This window comes from Rhipicephalus sanguineus, chromosome 6 (genome assembly GCF_013339695.2).
Source record: "Rhipicephalus sanguineus isolate Rsan-2018 chromosome 6, BIME_Rsan_1.4, whole genome shotgun sequence".
NCBI lineage: Eukaryota > Metazoa > Arthropoda > Arachnida > Ixodida > Ixodidae > Rhipicephalus > Rhipicephalus sanguineus.
Window position 1 is genome coordinate 119,535,186 of NC_051181.1, and position 23,811 is coordinate 119,558,996.

General features: G+C 46.0%; 1 protein-coding gene across 1 annotated transcript in view; it reads right to left on the reverse strand.

Moving 5' to 3' along the window:
* LOC119396273 (protein eva-1 homolog C) overlaps positions 1 to 20,069 on the reverse strand; it is a 240,857-nt gene extending 220,788 nt beyond the window's left edge. The window contains exon 1 of the mRNA XM_037663413.2: positions 19,562 to 20,069. Coding sequence (XP_037519341.1) covers positions 19,562 to 19,739 — 178 coding nt within the window. The 5' untranslated portion in view covers positions 19,740 to 20,069. The remainder of the gene's footprint in view (positions 1 to 19,561) is intronic.
* Between the last annotated feature and the right edge of the window lie 3,742 nt (positions 20,070 to 23,811).

A 23,811-nucleotide genomic window follows, 5' to 3' on the forward strand; every position in this document is an offset into this window, starting at 1 on the left:
GCCGTACGCGGTCAGCGTCCTTGATCGCCGATTGTTCCCCGTAAGCGTTCAAGGTGGACCACGTGGTCTCCTCTTCGTACGGAGTGACCTCGCACCGTACGAGCTGCGCCCTGCAACAGCGAGCAGTGGCCCGTTGCTTTCTTGATTGAGTGCCGCCGCGTACACGGCACTATGAACTAATTGTAAACGATTGCCGGACGCCGGTGGTCGGAGCAGAAGCTGATGGCGTGCGTGTGCGCGGGTTATCGTGGCGGTGGCTACAGCAGTTCTCGAAGCATGTGCTATATGCTGTTCGTGACTGCATTCTACGTGTACAGGTGTGGTGTAAAGTTCCCAGGCCGCGCTGCCATAGGATTACACGGGATAGAGGCCTGGGAACCTTTGACCACCCCTGTAATGTGCCTGTTTACCAGAACCTTACCCGCTGACGATCGTGACGAAGTGACGTCAGTAGATCTAATGAAAGGACGCTACTCGGGAAAATTGACTTTACGCCGTATGTGATGTGATAAAAAAAAAGCAACGGTCAGCAACCTTTCCACTTGGGTATTGAGCGGAGAAAAAATAATTCCATTGAAGTTATTCCTTCATTCAGGGTTGCTACGTCGCTTTAACGGTTAATTAAGACATATGAGAGCAACTGCTCCAATAGTATTGAGATGCAGCCTGCTCGTCTCTTATGAATTTTCTCACTTTAAGAAGAGGTAGATACGAAGACATTCATGCAAGTTATGCATTCCCATATTACCAATGGATCAAGCTCAGGCTGCAATGCAAACGGAGTTCCTATAACAAAATTAAGTCCCCATATCATGACGAAAAAAAAAAAAAAACATTGCTATACTCTTCCACAATCGCACAAGCTGTCACCTGCAAATATGTGCGCGAGGCTGAACGGCTAGTATAGATCCTTAGAGACAGACGAGAGAGTGCTTGTGATACATTTGTGTGACATAAAAGATACATACTGAAGCGTAGCTATCACCTGCCTAGACTGCCGGAGCACAGTATACACTCTCGCGCTGTTGAGACGGGATACAGAGTTACAGCTTGCCGCCAGCCTCTATAACCTCCCCTGTAGCAGCACCACCGCCACCTGTTTGCGAAATGGTGTAAGAAATACAAAGATCCGAAGGAACGTCGATCGTTCCGAGCACAATCACGACCATTCAAAGGAGCGCCGTATCGCCGAACTCCCGATGTCAAACGAGCTGAAAAGAAACGACGGCATGTACAGCGATTGTGTTGAGGAGAAAAGAAAAACGACAAAGGAGCGCTGCAAATGCCGGCCGCTGTCCTCGGGTTGAATAACACGACAGCCGCAAGTGTTACACGAACACGCACGTCGACTCGGGGCCACCACACCCCCTGCTGTTGATCAACGAAACACGGAAGCCCCGGCCGATGCCGTCCTGTCGATCGCGCGCACCTGGTTGCATACCCACTGCGTGCCTGGCGGTCCTCTTGCGAGCGCCTCCAGTTCAGGAGCACGCGAGAGGTGTGTGCCCAGGCGGGTGTTGCTGTCGTCCCTTCCCCTCCTCCTCCCTTGCGCACCTCCTCTCGTCTCTATTTCCTGCTTGCTCCGTTGCGCAACCGCCCTACGACGAGCGAGCGCTTCTTCCGCGAAGCCTTCCCCCTCATTCCGAGGACCGCGCCGCCACGAAAATGATCGCGCGCTCCAAAGCGCACTTTCGCAAGTTCCTTCTTTCACTCCGCTCCGGATGACACGCACGCGAAGCTCGGTTCGTTTGCCCCGAAAAGTGTCGCACCTTTGACGAGCTTTATTCCGAGATAGCGTTTGTAATGGCTCCTGTGGAACGAATTCGAGTGTTTATGAAGGAATTCCTGCGCTGTGCGAAAGAAAATATATCGAGTGGTTTTGGTGGCACCACGCTGGAAAGCTCGAAAGCAAACAAACGAAATGCAGAAAGACAGAACGTTTCGTAAGTGTCCATATGGAGACTAGTTGGCATGGCAAATTTGTATGTTGTGTGGACGCGTTGCTGAGGTATGCAACACACAGGTAAATAAAGGGTGGACACAATAGTAACACGTGATCGCTTCGTGTTTACTTCTCATCGCCCTGCGAGTCTTATCCTATCAGTGAGATTATCGTTGCTTCCGTTACTCTCAAACGACAAGAAGGATGTTTAGAGCGCAAGTCAAGCATCAACAGCCAGGTTGTCAGTTTATGCAAAGCTGACAACCTAGCTACTGTTTCCGAATTAAAAGATGTCATCTTCGACTCAGAATGGCATCATAGTCTGACTGGCTTACAGAGTAGCTAGGGCCGCTTTTACTAGCTCGATGAACCAAGATGGCGGAATACGATAATATGGCGGAATCTGATGACGTCTACAATTAGCGTCCCTGTTTGGATTGACACTGTGTATTGAAAGCGCTAAGTTTGTCGTACAAGAATTTAATAAAAGAAGGGAGTCATGAAAGCAGGAAAAGTACTCGAGAGAATTGATAAAGGCGTATTTTTGCAAGCTTATTTGTTGGTACCGTAGAAATCGATCGACAGAGAGAGAATCAATTTGTCTTCACTCTCTGCTCAAGTCTAAGTGTGCACACTTTCGTCTTCGATTTGACAATGGAGCGCGCGCCACCTGCACCGTGCTCTTCGATTTGACTTCGCGCAAGGCAAGCACATGTATACGAGTCCTATGGTTCTCCAGCACTCGCTGCTTTGGAAGTGAACGTGTTTGCGCAAAGTCTATAGGTACGACATGACATTGCACGGCAGTATAGTTTACTCACCCCGCTTTGATAACAACTGTTAATCTATATGGCTGGCATAAGCACTCGAGATATTCAAGTTCGATGGCCGAAAAGTTGTCAGGGCCATATTACTGAGGAGTTGTAACGTCTTTTCAATTGCTTCCTGTGATATGGTCTCCTCGAAGAACAGACTTGCTGAACAAAAAAAAAAAAAAAGAACATGAAGAGAACGGCACTGCTATTCTCCATTCCAATCCAACGACGTTGTACTATCAGAATAGCGACCATTCTGATGGAGTAAACAAAATACCCACCCTTTCCCTACGAGCGCACTTGACAAGACGGTTCGATTAAGTGCCTTTTTTACAGACAAGAGATTGTTCGTTGCTGCTCTTGCCTCCTAGATTTGTAAGGGCCACATTTCGCGACGGTGCAGCGTTGAACGTGCACGACCTGATGTCGTCGTTCGGAACCATAAAGAACTGGTTCAGGTAGTGCATAGAAATCAGACATTTCCTTTACCTTTCGGTTGGTTCTTTCGCGCTGCCTTACTGCATACTTCTTCCTCAATCATAATATTAGTTTTAGAAGTAGTTGAGGGCTGTACCATTCGCGACGATATCACATCACCGCAACGTACCCAGATGCGTCTGCCGTTAAACCGACGACTGAAACATATTTTTCGTTCCCTAATCCAATCTCACGAAAAAAAGTGTGGCCATAGAATTTCTTTCAGCTTGTACCGCTGTGCCTTGGCGAAATCGAATTCATGAAGACGTCTATTTCTGTATTATTTTGTGCAAGTCAGCCCACTGTAGTTTGAAAGCAATCAAGGGAGGGTAGGGGGGGGGGGGAGAAGTTCTTGGAAACAAGAAAAAAATAACATGATTACCAGGACTTGAAGTTTACCCGCCTTGGCAGAGCAAAGAAGCACGTTTTGGTACTGATTCCTGTCAGTAAACGAACACAACGTATTATATATATATATATATATATATATATATATATATATATATATATATATATATACAATATTAATGAGAACTAACAGACAATAACGCCAAGAAAGTACAGGGGGTGTTATTTGTAGTATTTAGAATATAAATGTGAAGAAAGTAAAGTGGACGAAAAGATGACTTGCCGCCGGCAGGGACCGAACCTGCGACCTTCGAATAACGCGTCCGATGCTCTACCACTGAGCTACGGCGGCGGTCATCATCCCGTCCACTTTCTGGGGTATATATGTTGATTTAAACCTAGGAGTGTTAGTCAGCGCCAATCGCAGCCATGGCGGCGAGTGTGAAACACTCTTTTTTTTGTTTTTTTTTTGCCTGTTGGCGTCACGTAGCACGTGATCTTTTTACGAGTTGGCAGCTGACCAATAATCCCTCGCATACTACCTGAAGGCATTAAGTCTGCCAGGACGAGACCCTCGCTATGAATGAAGGAAAGCAGATGATTTTTCAAGGGCTCGTTTATCTTTGTTAGACACAATATATATATATATATATATATATATATATATCAACACCAAAAATGCTATCAGCGGGCCGAGGAGATGCAGCGTGTAGCAAATGACATGTGCTACGTGACGCAGGAAGGAGGCAGGCATCCTCCTAATCCGCGTCGACGCTTCACGAATCGGAGAAGCGAAAGGTGGCGGCAGTACGGAAGAACGGCCTTATCAACTCCTTTATCAGAGCACCCGGAAGAAATACCGCCATCACGCACCGCCTTCTCTGCAACGCCGACCCCCCCTCTTTTTCTTGCCAGGGGTATAACGTTATCTGTGATTTATACCAGTCTGTGGAGAAGATATATACTCCCTGACGCTGCTGTTGCGAGGGTGAATAGCAAATAGAAGAGGATTCCGAAGAGATTGCGTTGGCTTGAGAGCCTGCGGTGTAGACCATGCGGCGCGGCTGACGCGCAGCGCGGATACGAAAAGCGCACGTCGGCAATTGAGATACGCGTGTTTCTTATTTCCTGAGAAAATTATGCGATAGTGACAAATGAACAAGGTACAACCCACGCCCAACATTATTTTTTGTTCGTTCGTTTTTTCAAGGAGTGAGAGCGCCGCTTAAATATTGCTTAATGTACACCAAGGCCCTTTACTGGACTGGAACCACATTTCCGTATCAATCGATTCTTACAAAACATTGTTCGCTTTCGTGAATGATTGGCTAACATGCAAGACATCATAAGACGACGAATATAATTAGCTGATATCGTTTAACAAGAAATTTTAATTGTCTTGTTTTTCGATTCAGCCACTCCCCTCTGTAATGCCCTCGGGTCTCGGGGGTATGTAAACACAGTTTCAGTGCAGTCAACTACATGGCTTTCTGTGTGTCACGATTATTGATATAATCGTGTAATACGTAAAGCCTGTTGTGACAGTTGCAGTGACGTGTGTGTGCGTAAACGCCACCTCTCGGACACTGTTTCTGACCACGTTACGTGCTAACGGCGTTCGATAGAATCACACCGGTACAATCACGAAAATATTACATAACGAAGGCTCTTTCTTACTTTTCTTTTCTTTCCAGGTGTCGGGGAAAGGTGAGCTTGTATAATGAGGTATCGCATGTACATCACTCGTTTTCAATTACCTACAGTTGCGTACCGTGATTATTATTTCTACGATTTGTTCTTACCACCTTCATCTGTAATGCCATCTGGCCTGATAGGTATGAATAAAACAACAAACATATAATCGAACATACGTGGAAGTCAGGGTATGGCGAGTACTAACTATGCAAAACCTTACACGTTGCCCATTCGACGTGACTGTTTCAAATAACGACTGTTTCTTCAGACAGAGGATACGAGTCAAGTGATGCTCAAACGACACCTTAAAGCATTATAGCGGTGAATGTAATAGATATTGGATGTTGTATAGAGCTGATGATGAATTATGGAATAGCTTGGGCCTCTTAACGTACGCTAAACACTTGTTATATGCAGCGTTTATGAGATACCGAATGTATGTCCACCCACAATCGAACCCACAACCACACGCACGTATACCCACGCGATGTAACAGCCACCGAAACATCGCGATGGATCAAGCTCCGAATTCCGGGCCGTAGTGCATAGACATTCAGCGTTTGTGCACATCTGAACTCTTGCTGGCTCCGACAGAATATACTACACCTGCAATGAGAACTGGTTACCGATAAACGGGTGCAGTCAATTCTCGTATGCAACGCGATTCAAATCTGTTCCTGCGACCAGCCGCAAGACAGGGTGCTAGAGCAGCAAATCGAAGCAATAACTTGTGCCGCGAAGCTATACGAGTGCAAAATAAAGAGAAAGTCCGACGAAGAGAAACTACCGATGCCGAGTTAAACGGTACGCAAAACGAAGCCTCGCTAAGTACCGCTCGGACCGAGGTGCTCTCCAGCGCAGACGCTGGATCGCGCATTAACGGCCCCCTTTGCGCGACCATTAAGACGTCGTTAGTACCTGCAGAAACATGCGTTCCTGACAGCGCCAGAATCGACGACGACCGGTGGAACACAACGGCCGTTTGCAGAAACGAAGTTCATAAAGGGAGGGGACACGGGAGAATTAAGAAGAAGAAAAAGAAGAAATGCTAAGACGGGCGAGTACAGCTGTCATGTAGGTACGCGAATTTGTGCTGCGCGGTGGAGAGGAGGAGCAGCGGCAAATTAATGGTCAATGTCTTCTTACGGGAAAGTACGAAGCTACACTGCTCGATGTGATTCTGCATTAGACGCGGCACGGTATATTCCTCAGCCGTGCAGGCACTGCGGACGCCGTTCAGATGTTTCCTCCTCTCCCCGCGTAATGGGATTGAAGCAAGATGGCGAAGGAGGTCCGTGCGTGCGTGTGTATGTGGACGACTGTACGCGTGCGTTATAGATTAACGAGACATCACCTCCCTCTTTCTTTAATACGATTTCCGAACCAGGAGTCCTTAGTTCGGCATTTAATTAACTTTTTTTTCTTTTTGTTCTATTCGCAGAAAAACGCTGCGGCGCTCTATTCCACGCGTAAGTACTAAATGCACGCGCTTTCCTGATTTAGTACAATTAACGTTGGCGGGTATTTGCACTCCGTCTTGATGGCGTTGCGCCGTCATATAACTAAGTGGATGAGAAGATACAAGACATAGCAGATACGATTTTCTTCCCGTTAATTATGACACTAACCGCTAATATCGAAAAAGTATAAGCAAATATTTGTCACATCACATCTTTATTATCGTTCGTTTTGACACTTACGCCTATTTTAAGCGATGTGGAATGTGCTAACGAATAGATAAGAAAATGTACAAACACTTTATACATCACAGCAAGCATATATCACGAAGAAAGATAGGACGATTTCTTATTGCAAACAAGGAGAAATATTAAAAATATGTAATGAAAAGCAACTCACAGGTAATTCAACTATGCAATAAATCCTGTTGTAAATGTACGAAGTACTAAATGAAATAATATAAATTGTTCAAAAAGTGACACCTCGCAGGGACGTCATTTGCAGCACAGGTCTGGCTTGGGCTTACGCAAAATGTAGATTATGAACAACGCTGCTATAGGCCTGTTTTTATCGCTAATTTTCAACAACTTTGACAATTAATATAAGGAAGTAGCTGGACACGCTTTTGGGGTTAGACTGACAGCCCACTGGGCAAGCATTTTTAAATTTATTTTTAAGTCAGCACACTCGCGTTCATCTGACATCGTTAAGGTTGATGTGCCGACCAGTTTCGCCGCTCATAGGATCTACGCCAATCTGTCATCTTTTCTTGCGCGCTCGTCATCGTCAAAAAGAAAAAGATAAATAGGAAAGACCGATAAGGATGCGGCGCCCAATCAGGAACGACAGTGACGAACTCCATTGCGTTGCACACGCGTACAAAAGCAGTGACGTTCGCAAGGTGAGCGAAAACAGTGACAGCGCCTTACGCAGGGGAGGCCGTGGTTGACACTGACCAGTGGCTGTCCATGCTCGCTGACGATGACAAGATGGCAGATTACAGTACACAGAACGACGATTTTGTATATAGTTTTCCGCGTATTGTGAAACGTTCCCAGAGGGCTCTGTCCAGAGTGCATTTCCTCAGCAGCCACGGCATGGAAAATAATAGTAATAATACTGGATGGGGTCGCACGTCCCAAAACCATGATATGATCATTACGGACGCCGTAGTGGAGGGCTCCAGAAATTTAGACCACACGGGGTTCCTTAAAGGGCACCTAAATGTAAGTACACGGGCCTCTAGCATTCTCGCCTCCATAGAAAATGGGGCCGCCGCGGCCGGGATTTGAACCCGCGACCTTCGGGTCAGCAGTCGAGCACGGTATGGAAAAGATCATGCACTTGACAAAATTTGCTGTTGGAATAGATGCTCCATAATCTTAAGGACTGGTAGCGCGGATTCGACACAGGACAGAGAAAAAACACTGATGCACAGGACAGGCGCTTGTCCTGTGCATGTTCTTTCCCTGTCCTGTGTCGAATCCGCGCTATCCAGTACTTAACATTACGCACTCGGTTCACGCAAGCAAGGCTGACAAGCCTGTTAAACTACCCGCGTTGATGTAGGAAACGCTGGTTGGTTGGCTGGTTGCAAAACTTTATTGAGGCCCTGCAAGGCGCGCGTTAGCGCGTAGCGGGCGACTCCCACGTCGGGTGTAAAAAAAATATATCAGGCATTGCGTACCAAAACCACGATTAATTTTGTCCATCTTGGGTTATTTCACGTCCGCATTAGAGTAAGTACACGGGTGCTCTTACATCTCGCCCCCACAGAAATGCGGCTGCCGTGGCCTGGAATCAAACTCTGCTCCCTCGTGATTAGCAGCGCCAACACCACAACCGCAAATCTACTACAGCAGGTGAGGGGGCACTGTTGCATAATGAAAAAAATTAGCCGCGTATCTGCGTGCTTCGCTGCAAATGTCGTCGAAAGACGATAGTCTTGTGCCGGTCGAACTACACGAGACCTCCTCCTCTACGTTGAACCGCCGCATCTGCCTCATAGCGTCGCATTTTCAGCGCAGCCTAAGAAACATTAGGGTCTTTAGAATTACTTATCTACGTATTTTCTAGTAAAGGAACACACCTACTAATACTTACGTATTGATGTTGCGCCTCAGATATGCGTAATATTTACTTTTTGATCGACAATGTTCACAAGTATGAACAGCCGTACCAGTTCAAGATGGCTGGGCGGTAAGCAAGTGGTTGATATTTGGCCGGGTCGCTGAATCGGGTGACAGACAGACAGACAGACCAAAATTTCTGCGTTCAAGTTCCCCAAGAAAGACTATCGTCTTTAAAAAACGTTTTTTTTTTCCAGAGTGACCATCACGTCGGAGTGATGTAACCGAATGATGTGAGCGGAGACACCCACGGATAAAGGTATACATTACGCAGGCCATCGGTTGTAATTTACAATAACCGGTGCCCAAATGTGCTCGCCGGCAGCAGTGAGAAAACGGATGCACCAAGCCCTTATTGCAGCTGTCTGTGTATTGTAAAATCTACACTCACTTAAGGCTAAGGTGCCCATCCCGATAAGTTAACCTTAGCAGACACGGCAGAAAGATGACTTGATGCAGCCAAGCCTTTCGAGCCTGTTATAAACGAATACACTTTGGACACAAACAGCCCTGTTTCAAAAAAAAACGGAAACGTCCACCTTGGAACGACCACCTGAATGAAGTGACGTGATAAAAAAAACACAGAAAAAAAAATAACGGCGACAGCGTCATAGCAACGGCCATTGCCCATACTTGACACTATCCAGGTGTTCGGAAGCGCACGTCACCTGCTCTCAGGTGACAGGTACAGTATGGAAAGCCGTTTTTCTGTAAACAATACTGCTGCAATAGAGGTACAGAGTACATACACCGAAATAGCTATACTGGCAGCCATAGGTTTACGACTGCGATTCACAAGCACGTAACTGTAAATACCTGTGCAGCGCCGCTATACGTTGGAGGCACGTCCACTTTGAGCCATTATGAAATTGCAGAAGCGTAGATAGGCGGGCTAGCTAGTATAGATTCATTATGAAAACTTGGCAGCGCAAGCAAATGAGACACAGAAAGAGCAGGACACAAAGAAGCGCGGAACGACCACGTTGAGCCAACCTAGAACGTAAATTTGATCGCTCACACAGGCTTAAGTTACCGGTGTGCATGATGACTGCGCACAATAGCAGCGCGATAGCACATTGGCGACGGCTAAGTTCACAATGCCTCTCTGCGTTTACTTTAATTCAGGGGTTTCTTAAAGAATTGATGTCTCTTTTTGTATTTTTTTTGTTTTTTTGCATTTGTATCGATATAATTACGCAGAACCAGCAACGTCATTTGTCTCCCCGACAGTCTTAAAATGATTTCCAACAATTCGTACTTCACTGTCGAAGAAGTGTTGCGCTTATGAATGTATATAAATAACTAAATAACATGACAGTTCATTTCATGTGTTTCAATTTAATAAATTTGTGGCTGCTACATGCAACAATCAGTCGAATTTGTACGAGCACAGGTACCGTACACGTCTTCTTCTTCAGACTCTACTACACAAAATTTCTCATCGCAAGAAAAAAAAAATAAGATAGTCATAGCCTAAGGGAGTGCCTTCAGAAAAACAAAGGCGGGAATACACGCCCGCACCCTCACACCCAAAAGGGTGTGCAGGGAAACGTATGCTGGGTGTGTCCAGATAAGATCGAACACGAGGTCCCGGTCGCCATTCCCGATTGTGATGAAATTTACTGTAGGTCTAGGCATTACACCCAGAACAATGGTTTCGCAGTTAGTTTTGCGAAAAAAAATTTTGTTCGCCTGAAAAAAAATATATAAATTTTGGCCACAAAAAAAAAAACGCTTTTCCGCCAATTTCGCGATTTCTGAATTTTGAGCGCACCTAGGAAAAAATCGGTGCACTTCTTCGTCACATTATTTATTCCCCTTAAAGAACAAGTGAAATACAATCTTATGAGTCTATTATTTCCCTTGCTTGTCGAGGCACTTTTGAAGAAAAAAATCACAAACTTGTCAAATCGCACAAAATACCTCCATTTCAGGAATTTATTGCTGCAAGCAAGTTCAAGTGAGGATAATGAAAATCGGTACATATTAACTTTGATACTTTCGCTCTCTCTTAAAATAATTCGCGTGGTTTTGTCGAGCTCGGTTTTACTTGATAATTGGGCTGAAACGTAAGTGATTTACCAAAAACGCCGAACTTTGAAAATGATTTTCTCAAAAAGGCCATTTTTAATTTTTTTAAAAATCCCCCTGATTGAAGTCAAGGACGTCATCTACGATTGTGAAGAAGAAAACATTGCATTATTTTGGTTGCTAACAAGTTATAGTGCGTCAAATGTCACCATGCCAGCCTAGCGGCCGCGTCGTTCGTTATGAGCTGAAACTCGGATATAAGTTGCTAAAAATGCTTGTACGTGACATAATCACAAATCAGCAGCTCTACACCAACAAATGCGCAGCCCGGTGTCATGGTTAAGCAAGCTTTGTCTTGGGATCAGCCGCTTGACAAACCCGCAGCAGCGGCCGCTCGATGCTGCGGGCACTCACATTACATGAGAACCGCTTCGACTGCGGATGAGCTCCGCTTGCGCGCCAAACTATACGCGCAGAGGACAAACGAGAGAAGGAATGCATCACTGTGAAAGTTAAAGGCCGTTAAGTGCCAACAAATGTCATAATATGCAACGAAAACTCTGCCGGCGATTTCCCAGTGAGCGCCTCCAGTAGTGCGCTCATGTGTTGCTTTCTTTCTTCGGATGGCCTAAATATAATTAGGTACATTCTATGAGCAACATATGGCACAAAAGAAAGCCATTGACGTCTAAAGAAAGCTGTCATACGTGCTTCTGATGGTTGAGCAACTCAAACTGCAGTTGTTCATCTCGTGCCAGAACACTTGTGTCAGCCGGCTGTGAAAAGAAGTGTGTCTAAGTCCATTACTTCATTAAAGAACCGCTTTTACAATACTGTATTGTTGGGCGTCCGCAGATAGAATATTCAACGCAAGTCGAGCGTTTATCACGATATTATGCGGCTTCGGGCATAACAGCAGGGGAAAAAAAATACATCCGTGCTGTATTGAAGGAGCTCACTGGGAAATTGCCGGGAGAGTTTTCTTTGCATATTATGACATTTGTTGGCACTTAACGGCCTTTACCTTTCACAGTGATGCATTCCTTCTCTCGTTTGTCCTCTGAGCGTAGTTTGGCGAGCAAGCGGAGCTCATCCGCAGTCGAAGCGGTTCTCATGTAATGTGAGTGCCCGCAGCATCGAGCGGCCGCTGCTGCGGGTTTGTCAAGCGGCTGATCCCAAGACAAAGCTTGCTTAACCATGACACCGGGCTGCGCATTTGTTGGTGTGGTGCTGCTGATTTGTGATTATGTCTCGTACAAGTATTTTTAGCAACTTATATCCGAGTTTCAGCCCGTAAGGAACGACGCGGCCGCTAGGCTGGCATGGTGACATTTGACGCACTATAACTTGTTAGCAACCAAAATAATGCAACGTTTTTTTCTGCACAATGGTAGATGACGTCCTTGACTTCCATCAGAGGGATTTTTAAAAAAATTAAAAATGGCCTTTTTGAGAAAATCATTTTCAAAGTTCGGCGTTTTTGGTAAATTACTTACGTTTCAGCCCAATTATCGAGTGAAACCGAGCGCGATAAAACCACGCGAATTATTTTAAAAGAGAGCGAAAGTATCAAAGTTAATATGTACCCATTTTCATTAAGCTCACTTTAACTTGCTTGCAGCAATAAATTCCTGAAATAGAGGTATTTTGTGCGATTTGCCAAGTTTGTGATTTTTTTCTTCAAAAGTGCTTCGACAAGCAAGAGAAATAATAGACTCATAAGATTGTATTTCACTTGTTCTTTAACGGGAATAAATATTGTGACGAAGAAGTGCACCGTTTTTTTCCTAGGTGCGCTCAAAATACAGAAATCGCGAAATTGGCGGAAAAGCGTTTTTTGTGGCCAAAATTTATATATATTTTTTTCAGGCGAACAAAATTTTTTTTTCGCAAAACTAACTCCGAAACCATTGTTCTGGGTGTAATGCCTAGACCTACAGTAAATGTCATCACAATCGGGAATGGCGACCGGGACCTCGTGTTCGATCTTATCTGGACACACCCAGCATACATTCGCTCCTCCTCCCGCTTTTCCCTTACTATATCCCGCTGAAACCTTATTTTAAGGCGTAACTAGCTATAACGACTGGCACCCGTGATGTATCTCCTGATATAACGAAAACGTCGCATCACTTTGCGTCTAACCCTGCCGTAAAATATGTCCCAATTTTTCTCCTCGCCGTTCGCGTTTGTCTTGGTGGACGGATCACCTGTGACGCCTCTCGAAGCTGACAGCCTGGCCTGGTTCGCCGCGAAGTTGAGAGCGTCGTTGCCGCGTACACGGCTTTTTAACGAACTCGAGTACCGCGTCTCTGGATCGCTTGCCTCGCATTTTTTTGGTTTGCACTCGAGGTGTGACCTTTCCGAAGACGCTGACGGGGATCGTTTTTCAGGCCATTCGCGGGTGAACTACCAACGGCGTGGCTGTCACTGAATAAGAACACGTGCAAATGTTGCGTAAACAGCACCGAGGGAAACAGCATTCAAGATATAATGTACGGCATGTTTTCCACAACTTACTTGCCTACCGCTAGAATATATAAGAACAATGTTTTTTCCCGTTGCTTTCCTCAAACATGAATATGTGAACAAACGCCTACGTGAACTTATGAGTTCTCGAAGGAACTTGTAATAATGCTACGATATGTGGTATCCTTAAGGCAACCTCATCACGAGTATCGGACTCCAATATAATTTTCTCCTAACAACTCAGAGGATCAAGAGTGGCCTGTGTAAATACATTATATAGACCGGTATCCTGAAGTATTTTTACGCTCGTTGAGGTCGCTTCATCAAGTGCGCTTGCTTCATGCTGCACCCCTTTTGTCAAATTCTTTTCCCTTGCTCTCTCCGACGGGCTTACAGGGTTACAAAGATACCTCCCTGATTTGCTCAAAGCACCAACAACTGAAAAAAAAAATAAAATAAAATTTGACCATGTGTCTTACAATCCCACAATTCCTGACAGCGTCAACTTCCACCACGCACGCATTTTCGAACCAATTACAGACCTCAAAGCTGCTGACATGCCCCCTCGGGTCAGCGAAATAAAGCCGACATACAACACGGCGTATACAAAATGCGACAGCATCTAAGAAAAAAAAATCGCTAGCATGTTACACTCTAACTCTTGAAGGCGAAATCCTGCTTCACATTTGGTGATGCATTAAGTTATACATTCGGGGAGACAGAGGAGCGCCAAATCTGGAGATCATCTCCCTCTTTTGTCTGTCCTTTCCTCATGTTTCGAGCATTTCGCCAGAAATAACATATTTAGCAAACTTATGCATTAAATCAGCTTGGAGTTCTCGGTCTATTGCGCTGTTTCTCCCCACCTGAAGCCTTCTGCCCCTCACATGGTGTTTTACGACCTCTGGGATCGGCGCACCTTTCACCAAGCGACGATGCCATGTGAAGACGTCATAATGCGATCTCATTTGATGACGTCATGATTATGACGCGATAAAGTTATGCGATTTGTGACGCCATTATGACGTTACGGCATGACGTCATAATGACGCCATGCTGTCTTTTGTACAACTTCATTCGGATGCTGTGTTTCGCTCAAGGGGCCGCCGCACAACGATTCGATTTTTAGGCGAAAGCCTTATAATTTAATTAAGATAGAAGGAAAACAACGTAGGAGTTAAAACAGAGAATAGCCAACATTAGCAATAACTTAGTAGTCTTAATCTAGCGTTATCGAACACTGGCCGTTATTTAGACAACGCTAACCGTCATTGGATATTGAGCCAGCACTACAGGAAAAAATGGTGAGCACCAAAGAGTGCTGGTAGTATGTAAGCAAATACGGTAAGTGAAGTCGCGTGACTTAGTGAGACACTCGGTTCGATCGCGCGGCCCATATTTTTCGTGAGAAATTCGGACATCGTACTTCATTACAGGACGCGGGCATTGTCTTCGCCAGCACGTCTATTGTATAAATCCTGCTGCTGAATTCCGTCGGTCCAATCGCCTTAATACAACGCCATTTTCGTTCAGCTCGTCGCAGTTGCATTCCTCCGTGCAGCATCTCCTTTGCGCAATGTCATTCGCACATCAGAGAGAAAGAAGAAAAAAGAGAGAGAGGGTGAACGCGCGTCGATCGCGTAGGAGCGGGACTCGCCAGAACGAAGAAAAAGAGAGAGAGAGAGAAGTATACGAGGACTGGCGCTGATCGGCACGATGATAGCCGCACGCGAGAATGATGAATCGGACGGCGACGTCTGCACGGAGGCGCGTGGGTGAGCGGTGGGGGGGATGATGCCCGTCCCGACGCGCACATCGGTGTCTGACAAGTTGCGAGAAATGGAAGAGGGGCGCCGATTTAGGGGAGGACGGAGAGCAGAGAAGTGCGCGCCCGCGCCAATCCGAAAGAAAACGGCGTCGCGAAGAAGAGGAGGAACGGAAACGTGTTCATATCGAAATGAGGGATGTGCGCTGTTAGACAAGCGATGGCTTTAATTTGTCGGAGGTGGCGTGTCTCTATTTGGACGGCCTTTGGCTTGGAGCGTGTTGAGAAGGGGAGATCAGAAAAAGACGACGACGAAATGATATAGTTGAGCGGTGAGTTAACGAACTGTCAGCACGTTATAACTTGGGAGCTCGACGTGGCGCGTTGCGTATTCCGTCTCTGCTCCCGTAAGTTAATGGTGGGCGTGGAAAAAGTGATCTTAGTCGAGGTGGTTATTGAGAACTGGTGCATATCAGTTCTTGAAACGTAAGTAGAGGATGAAATAGAAATGGAGTACGCTTTCGAAACTTAATATAGGCGTGTATGTACGACTGTAGGCTTACTATGCATAGTGTGTGACGCAACTTCTCGCCTTTCAACTCCATGTGTTCCAGAACGCCTGGGACTACGTGCGGACACTAGTTACTCCATTCCCTACGTTATCTATATTTTACGAACTGGTGACGTTTAAAGAAAATTACAATTTGTTTTCTTCAATTTTTAGTATGGGAAAACTTCTAGCGGCCATGATAGTGTTTCGAAGTATCTTTCTAACATTGTTTTCAGTGGACAAATGAAATAAGGAAGCTAGTAGCCAATAAGCTTAACCGGTAGAACAAGTGGGTGCATTCACAAATACTCAGACGCAGCCAAACAGTGTGGGCGTATGGCGAAAGAACATTAGTGAGGCTTAACGCAACGACGTCTTCCAATTGAAGATAATCTACTAATGCCGGATACACCTGTATAGATGGGAAGAAGCCGAGAACTCGAAAGTAAGGCGAGTCGATTTTCAGCTCACCCACATCCTTACCCATATTGGTTAATTCTTAGCATTCTCAACGCATAGTCCAATGTTCCCGGCATGCATGTCCGTGGGCTACTTCAAAATTGCATTTTGGTGGATCTTCAGCATGTCTCTTCCTACATGCATGTTCAGAAAGAGCCGGTGTTTCATACTGAAAGCGTTGGACTGGACAGAAGTTTAATAACGTTGATTTGCCTCGTAGATATCTGCTTGTCAATCTAAGCATGTAAAGAAAAGACTAAGAACGTGGGAAACTCACCAAACAACCGTCATGCTTTGTGTGCGCTGTAGTTAAGCCGTGAATAATTACCAACTTGCCTAACCAATTCTACACAGCCTTCGCAACGAGCGTGATCTCAATGCGTGGGAGCCTTTCGAATGTTATTGTTCTTGTTGAGATAACCTTGCCTGAACGAAAACACGAACTAGGTATTACATAAATTACACGTTTAAATGAACAGGCTTTCGTTCCTTTTCATTATTAACACTATCTGAGTTCACGGTGCTTGTAGAGGACGGAGGATTATGCATCTCCTAATTCGTGTACGTGTCCCATACGGCATAGAAACTTCAAAACAAGAAAGAAAGAAAGAAAGAAAGAAAGAAAGAAAGAAAGAAAGAAAGAAAGAAAGAAAGAAAGAAAGAAAGAAAGAAAGAAAGAAAGAAAGAAAGAAGGAAAGAAAGAAAAAGAAAAACGGTATATTGACGACAGTCCAAACGTATGCATACAACACAAACGTTCTCAACAGTTTACTTAACGGAAATGTTTCAGGCGGAGCTATCAAAAACGTTGCTCTTGGATAGCAAACAAAGCACTCGCAAAAACGCTTTCGCTGGGTTGCATATACTGAACCACGCATCCTTTATTTTTATTTTCTTGGCATGCCTCTTTTCTGAAAACACCTAACGAATGTGCTGCCTGGTATACACTGCTGAAGAATGATTTTAGCAAATATTTTAACTCGTCAGTAACACGCTGACTAAGGTAAACGCGAAGGTTTGAAAATCTTTGCTAACCCGCCACGCAGTCGTGAGCTCGCCGTGTTGCAGTTCCTCAGAGCGCTCTTTCTTGTGCGAGCATCAAGCAAATTAACTGTCGACGCTTTTTGCAGATCCCGATTGCTTATCGAATTAACGCAGATTCGGTATCGACAAGTTCGCGCCTAGGCCGAATTTTGGAGATGAGAACATTCGTAGACACTGCGACATAGTCGGGGATTAGCAAACAAGAATGCGCTGACTTATTTGTGCACCGTGCCGTAGACTAGTCGAAGCGTTAAAAACTTGTGAAAGAAGCTTTTCGCTTTGTGATTTAGGTGCGACGCACGACGTGTCTTCTTTGCCGAGAAGAAGTTTGAAGCAGTAATTCGAAGTTCAGACATCGAAACATGATCTTATAAATACCTACTAAAAGTTGGGTTATATCAAGCGGACCTCTTTATGTTTTGCTGTCGTATAAAACTGAGCCAACAAGTGGCTACCATGGTGATGGATAACGGGATGTAAGAATGATGGAAAGGCAGACATACCAACGTTTAAATAACTAAAGTAAACATGCAACCGAAATTATTGAGGTGTTGTGTAAGAAAACAAAGCGATGCAAGCTGTTTTTTTTTTGCTATGTCGTACATAGCGGGTCATACAAGTACAATAAAAATAGATTTATTTATTTTCTTATTTTATTTTATTTATTAGTACCTTCAAGGCCCGAAGGCATTACAGAGTGGAGTTGCATATGTGCGAATGCATAAGAGATTAATGATTACATGAAAAGAACGTCGCCAGACGACCTGCAATAATGCCATCACAGTAAAAAAAATAATATTTCTTCAAGTATAAGTTGCTTCACCCGTACAGAACTCAGCATATCCACCCGGTTTCAGTTATTTTCGCTTCGGTAAATTCGCCAGGTTCTGTCACTGTTTTTTTTTTTTTTTTCAGAAACATACATACCAACGCGCACTAGTTTTTTTTTTCAGTCTTTCTGTTGTAAATTTACGCTAAAAGTATAAGTAAAATTTCGCAAGATCGGGTCCGGCATCCGATAGTTTGCCTGCCCACTACCGGACTGCAGAGGCACTCGGGCGTTCCTGCCTGCCGTAAAGGCACTTTTTGAGTGCACGTGCCGAAGACTTCACTGTGTAGGAAAACAACCAATGACGAAACGCTTGTTTTCGAAACCCGTAATAACGGCCTCGGGCTAGTCGCATCTCTGTGACAATGTAGAAGAGTACAGCACACTGCATGGCAGTGTGGCAACGTGCAAAACAGCTTCAGCGCGTGAATTGGAATAAGCGAAGCAGAGAACGAAATTTGAGGTTGCTTGCACAGATTTGTCGCGAAAACACGAATACTGAAATAACGTGAAGAAGGATGGACGCTAGACCAATGCGTACTGTCTGAATCCCACTTCAGCCGACGTTTTTTTGCAAAAATGTGCAGAGACCGACGCCCAAATGATAATAAACGTGGCCATACAAAATGCTAGGTCCTTGTGCTATAATACAAGCATGAATAGGAGCTTGTAGCTAGCGCGAGGTAGCAGCTGTGGACAGCATAAGCACCCACGGCTACGCGTGCTCCACCGCATTCAGGCTCTACACACCGAAAACTCCTCCCGGAAAAAAAATATAAACAAAAATGAAAATATGTTCTCAAGGTTTTCAGCCATTCGCAAAAACACACACCGGCGTTTCGGGCAGGCGCACGACACCTTCACGACAGTGACCCGTGCTCTGTAGGCGCCGGCAAGCGATCGTTTTTTCCAACACGCACCTGACGCGAATAGCCGCGCGGCGGTTCTTTTGTAAAAAGCCGCCGCAGACCACGCGGCGCCGATTGCACGCCAGCGACAGCTGTCCCAAGCTACGGCGGCGTGCGCTCGTAAGAAGAAAAAAAAAAAATAATAACGCACGCGCACCGGTCCAAAGGCAAGCCGTAGTACACAGACCCTTCAGCTGCGGCACGCGGAAGAAGCGTGGGCTTCGCCGAAGCAGACGACGCAGCACGCGTCGACGAAGCCGTGTGTTGCGATGTGAAGATAGCGTCGCAAAAAACGCTGATGTGTAGTCAGCGTCAGAAGTTTTAGAGACCACTAGGCTTGAGAAAGCTGAATTTACCAGGAAACTGTGACTATTATGTTCGGTCGAACTGAGCGGTGGATGTTGTGAGCCTGCTTTAGAACAGGCCGGCAATCGAAATTCCAGGCTGCCTGCCGAAGCAGCGGGAATATTCATGCTTCTCTTGTGTCTCGTGGTCTCTAAACTTTTGAACTTGACTGTACAAAAAAAGAAAAACAGCGCTCACAAGAAGCGTGCTCGACAAGTGCTGCGACAGCAGCGAGTTCGAGAAAAGCCGGGGACGGGTCAACGAATACCAAGGAAAAGAAAGTTGCTAAAAACTCACGCAGGTGAGAAGAAGACGCGACACTCGGCACGAGCAGGCACAAGACGACGGCTAAGTACCGAATCCACGAATGCTCGGCACAAACACTTGTCTCCGGTGCATGCGACGAGGTCGACACAGTGCATCCCATACGAGTACGACACTGCCGCGGCGCTTGGGGGGCAGCCGAGGCTGCCATCGTGGTTTCGGACACTTTCCACACAACTTGCGCACGCTCGTTTTGAAGATGCGCACCAAAAGAACTCGCGTTATCTATCCCGGCAAGAAAAGGAAGCGCGCACCGCACGCGCGCGCGCGTGTTTGCCACCCGTTGGGTTTACGGCGGGTGAGCCAGTAGCCTCGAAAAAAAAAAAAATCACGCACTCGAAGACGCAGAAGAAATTTTTTTCTCTCTCTCCCGGAGAGATAGGAATGAGAGACACACACAACGGGACTTCCAAAAGAGCCGCGCACGACGCACACTTATTGGAACATGGGCCGAACCGACCCGAACGCGGGCCACGCTGCCACTACTGACAGCGCAGTTTCAGCGGCGTGCGAGGATGCGAGCGCGGCCGCGTGAGGCGCTGCCGCATGTCCCATCACACACGCTTCGTAGTGCGCGCTTCGCGCGCATGCGTAGTGGAGGAAAACAAAGTCGCGTCGTCGTCGGCCGGCGGACGCCTGGTAGTAGAGCGGTGGCGGCGGGCCCCCTCTCATCCCATGACGGGCCGCTTTGCGAGCAAATGCAGCAGCAGCAGCGGGACACGCGAGCCCAGCAAGCCACCCTCGGAGGGAAGCTGCTTCTGCTGCTTTTCTGCGAACTTACTTCGTGGCTCCGGGGCGCGCCCTCAAGCCCGTAGTAGAAAGAAGGGACAAACGAAAGCGGCTCCCTGAGTCACGCGAAGTAGAGCTCCGAGGAGCCGGAGAGGCGGGCCGTGAGCTATAAATACGCCGGTGAACGCTTAGGAGGAGGAATTGAGAGAAACTGGTAAGAGGGGAAGGAAAGGAAGAGTGAGCTGACTGTCGTACGAAAACGACGAATCCATTGAGGGTTCCATTGATGATCCGGGAAATCATTCCTCCCGCCGTCCAGAAATCGGAGATCGGGACGATAATGGAAGAATGGGACGGAAAGAAAACAGGAGAAACGCCCCCGAGAAAACCGGAGGGGGGGGGGTAAAATAAATCCGAAATTATGTATCGCGAAGGAATTTTTTTTGTTGGTTCTGTTTGTGGTATAAGTGTTCTGCTGCACTAGTATCACCTATACATAGTCGCTTTCGGTTTCCATTTTCACGAGCTTCGCCGAAGATAAGTGAATCTGAGATAAGTTTCCCCCTCACCCTTTATTTCTTTATCTTTAGACTGTCCCTAATGCGTCTCACATCTCGCTTATTGTCTAGAGTTTGTTGCAAAACGTGCCCAGGTGATCAGATGCACTCTTCGTGTACAGAAGTATAACTTTTGGTTTCACTCAAGAAGATGCCGAAGTCTGCACTACCAGCGTTCATTTTCGCACATCTTTTAGATACGTCAGTTTTCGTTCTCTTAGTGTTAGCGGTACAAAATAAAGCAAGGGATAAGGAACAAGTGGGTATTTGAGGGCATAAGAATGCACTTCGCCCTCTGGTACTTGTGTGTTTTGGGGTGTGACGGTGGGTACGTTGTTCGATGTTGCAGGCTATCCGTGTATTCCTTGGCTCTCTGCCGGTCTTGTCACTTGCCCTAGAGAATCCCTGCATCTGTGTTAGTCGCGGACAGAGGCTTCTGCTGCCTTGTTCCCCGCAAAGGCTTCGTGACCCGGACGATGTGGAGATATGGTTGGAGTTATGTTTTTTTCTTTGTTCGTTTTCTCCTTGATGTGGATTGAAGTTCCGTCAAGGAGATGATCGACGTCGATGAAGCAGGAGGCAGGTTGGAGGTAATAAAAACTTGAAGCTATATTGTAGCGAAATATTTACAGTCATATGTACATCTTGCCGAAGCACACTGATGATAACATGGACAACAACAGCGTCTTACTCTTCTACTTAACTTTTCTTAAGTTAGAGCCTAGAACACTGTTACTACATACGAAGAACCGAGTCTCACTGTTCGACCACCGAGTGGGTACGGCCCAGACGAAAGTTGCATCGTACGGAGTCTTACTGATCGATCAGTTAAGTGATTACAGCCTAGACTGAAGGGAAACGAATTCCGTCCAGTCTTAAGTACCTTGCGGTAACAAAGAAAAGGGGAGGTGGCCACTGGTGGTCCGCCTCGACATTCCCTTATCCAATCCGTTCATTCTCAGATTAAGCCACTCCCTACTGGGCTGTCCTTAATCTCGACAGCAGTGTCTTTACAGCGCAGACAAGCGTTTTGGCACTCTTTCCCATCATGGCGCTCCCTCTCCTTCCCACGCTCTCAGGGATTCTCACGGTCAAAATACATCTGTATCTTAGCCCTGGTGCATTCACGCCATTTTCCCATACACATCGAGTTGAACTCGCGGAGCCAGTCGTTAAACCGTTCCGGGAAAGAAAAGGCGCCTGCGTGACCCTGCCTCCCACGCATTCGACCTTGCATTGTTGCAAAAGCACATCTTGGTCCGTGTTGGGGTCACGCATACTGTCGCCTCGAGCGACGGCTTAGAGCGGGGGATGTCCTCCTCATTTTCCCACACATTCAGGCCGCCGACCTCTGAGAACGGTCGCTTGACCGCAACCCATGCTGGCCATCGCTGCTCAAAGGAAGCCGTTTGCTTTCTCTTGATAATTGCACAGCCGAAGACCGGGCAGGGGGAGAGCCGAGAAAGAAGCTTTGTACGACGTACAGTGCCGCGCCATCCCGTCTGCACGATCGACTTATGAGGGGCCAAAACCTAACAGTTGGCTCCAGTTTGAAGAATGCGTATTAAGCTCACATTTCACCCTTCTGGTAACTTCGGCAAGCGGCTTGAGATTCAGTAAGAATAAGTTCATGCCTGCTGCCGCCTGTCATGTATATACGGATCAAGTCTTGTTGGGTGATAAAACTATGAGACCAATACTGCACACAATTACGAACCTCTTTCAGTAATATCGTGCCACGTCTACAGCTAACGTTATTTAGCAAGATTTTTAATCGGCGCATGCAGTTTCATTTTACCGGTGCTCACTTATAATGTCTTGTAATCGTTGAGAAAAGTGTTGACGTGATGATGCGAAAGCACGAAAGTTAATCATGCTGAACCAACAGTGAACCCTGGTGTTTAATGTGTCTCAGTGAAGTGGAGAAGGCAATGATATTAAAGTGTAGAGGGAAAGGTAACTGTACGCTTGTGTTTGTGATTGACAGATATTAATAAAAGCTGCAGGACACTTTGCGTGTTATGCGTGACGCACGTAAAGTTACGGTGCCAGAATCTTTTGATATAGAAAGCCCTGTCATCCATTTTTCTCGAAGAAACACAACCGTTAGCCCTTTCAACACCGTGTGAAAGATGACCGCGGAGCAGTGCCTCAAGGTTTGTTTCTTCCGAGTGCCGACGTAGAGTTCGCAAGTGTACCTCGGCGCCCGCTGCACATCTACGCGAGCCCGAACACAACGGAAACTGTAAATCACAAGGTGAACGATCTTACAGTGCCAAGACCAACTGTGTTGCAGCTGCTTGGTGAACTTAAACACGTACGCACTCATATATTAAACAAAGAAAGGAAATTTTCGCAAAGTTATGTGCGTATTCACCTTCCTGTGATGCATGCCCTGACAGCAGCTGCGGCAAAAGCACACCCACATGCACTGCTCGCAACGTTTGTGTGCTATACAGTGGGAGTAGCCTTTGCTGCTATTAGCCCCTCGATTTACCTTTTAGCGTCGTCAACTAAACGCTTGATTCTATTTTCTTACAGGATTTATCAGTGTATGAATTTAAAACCTTGCTTATTTCCCCTGTTTAGAATGTATGTTATGAATGCATGTTATGTTATTTGTTTATTCATGTAAGTTATGAAGTTTCTTATTCTTTTTCTTATTTCTGCATTATCCCAAATTTGATTCTTTAAGCAAAATATCTTGTCTTTTTTTCTTTTTTATCCAGTGTAATACTTCCATGAGCATTGTTTCAGTATATTATCCCCTTGGGGCGCGATGCCCACATATGTGGACGCCTCTTCATTTTGCCAGTTGTTTGGACCACTGGACAAAAAAGAGCAAGATCAATTGCGCGTAAGAGGACTTGAACCTTCGGCACAGCCAGTGTGTCTTGACTTAACCTCAACGTGTTGCGTAGGACTGTAGTTTGGTGA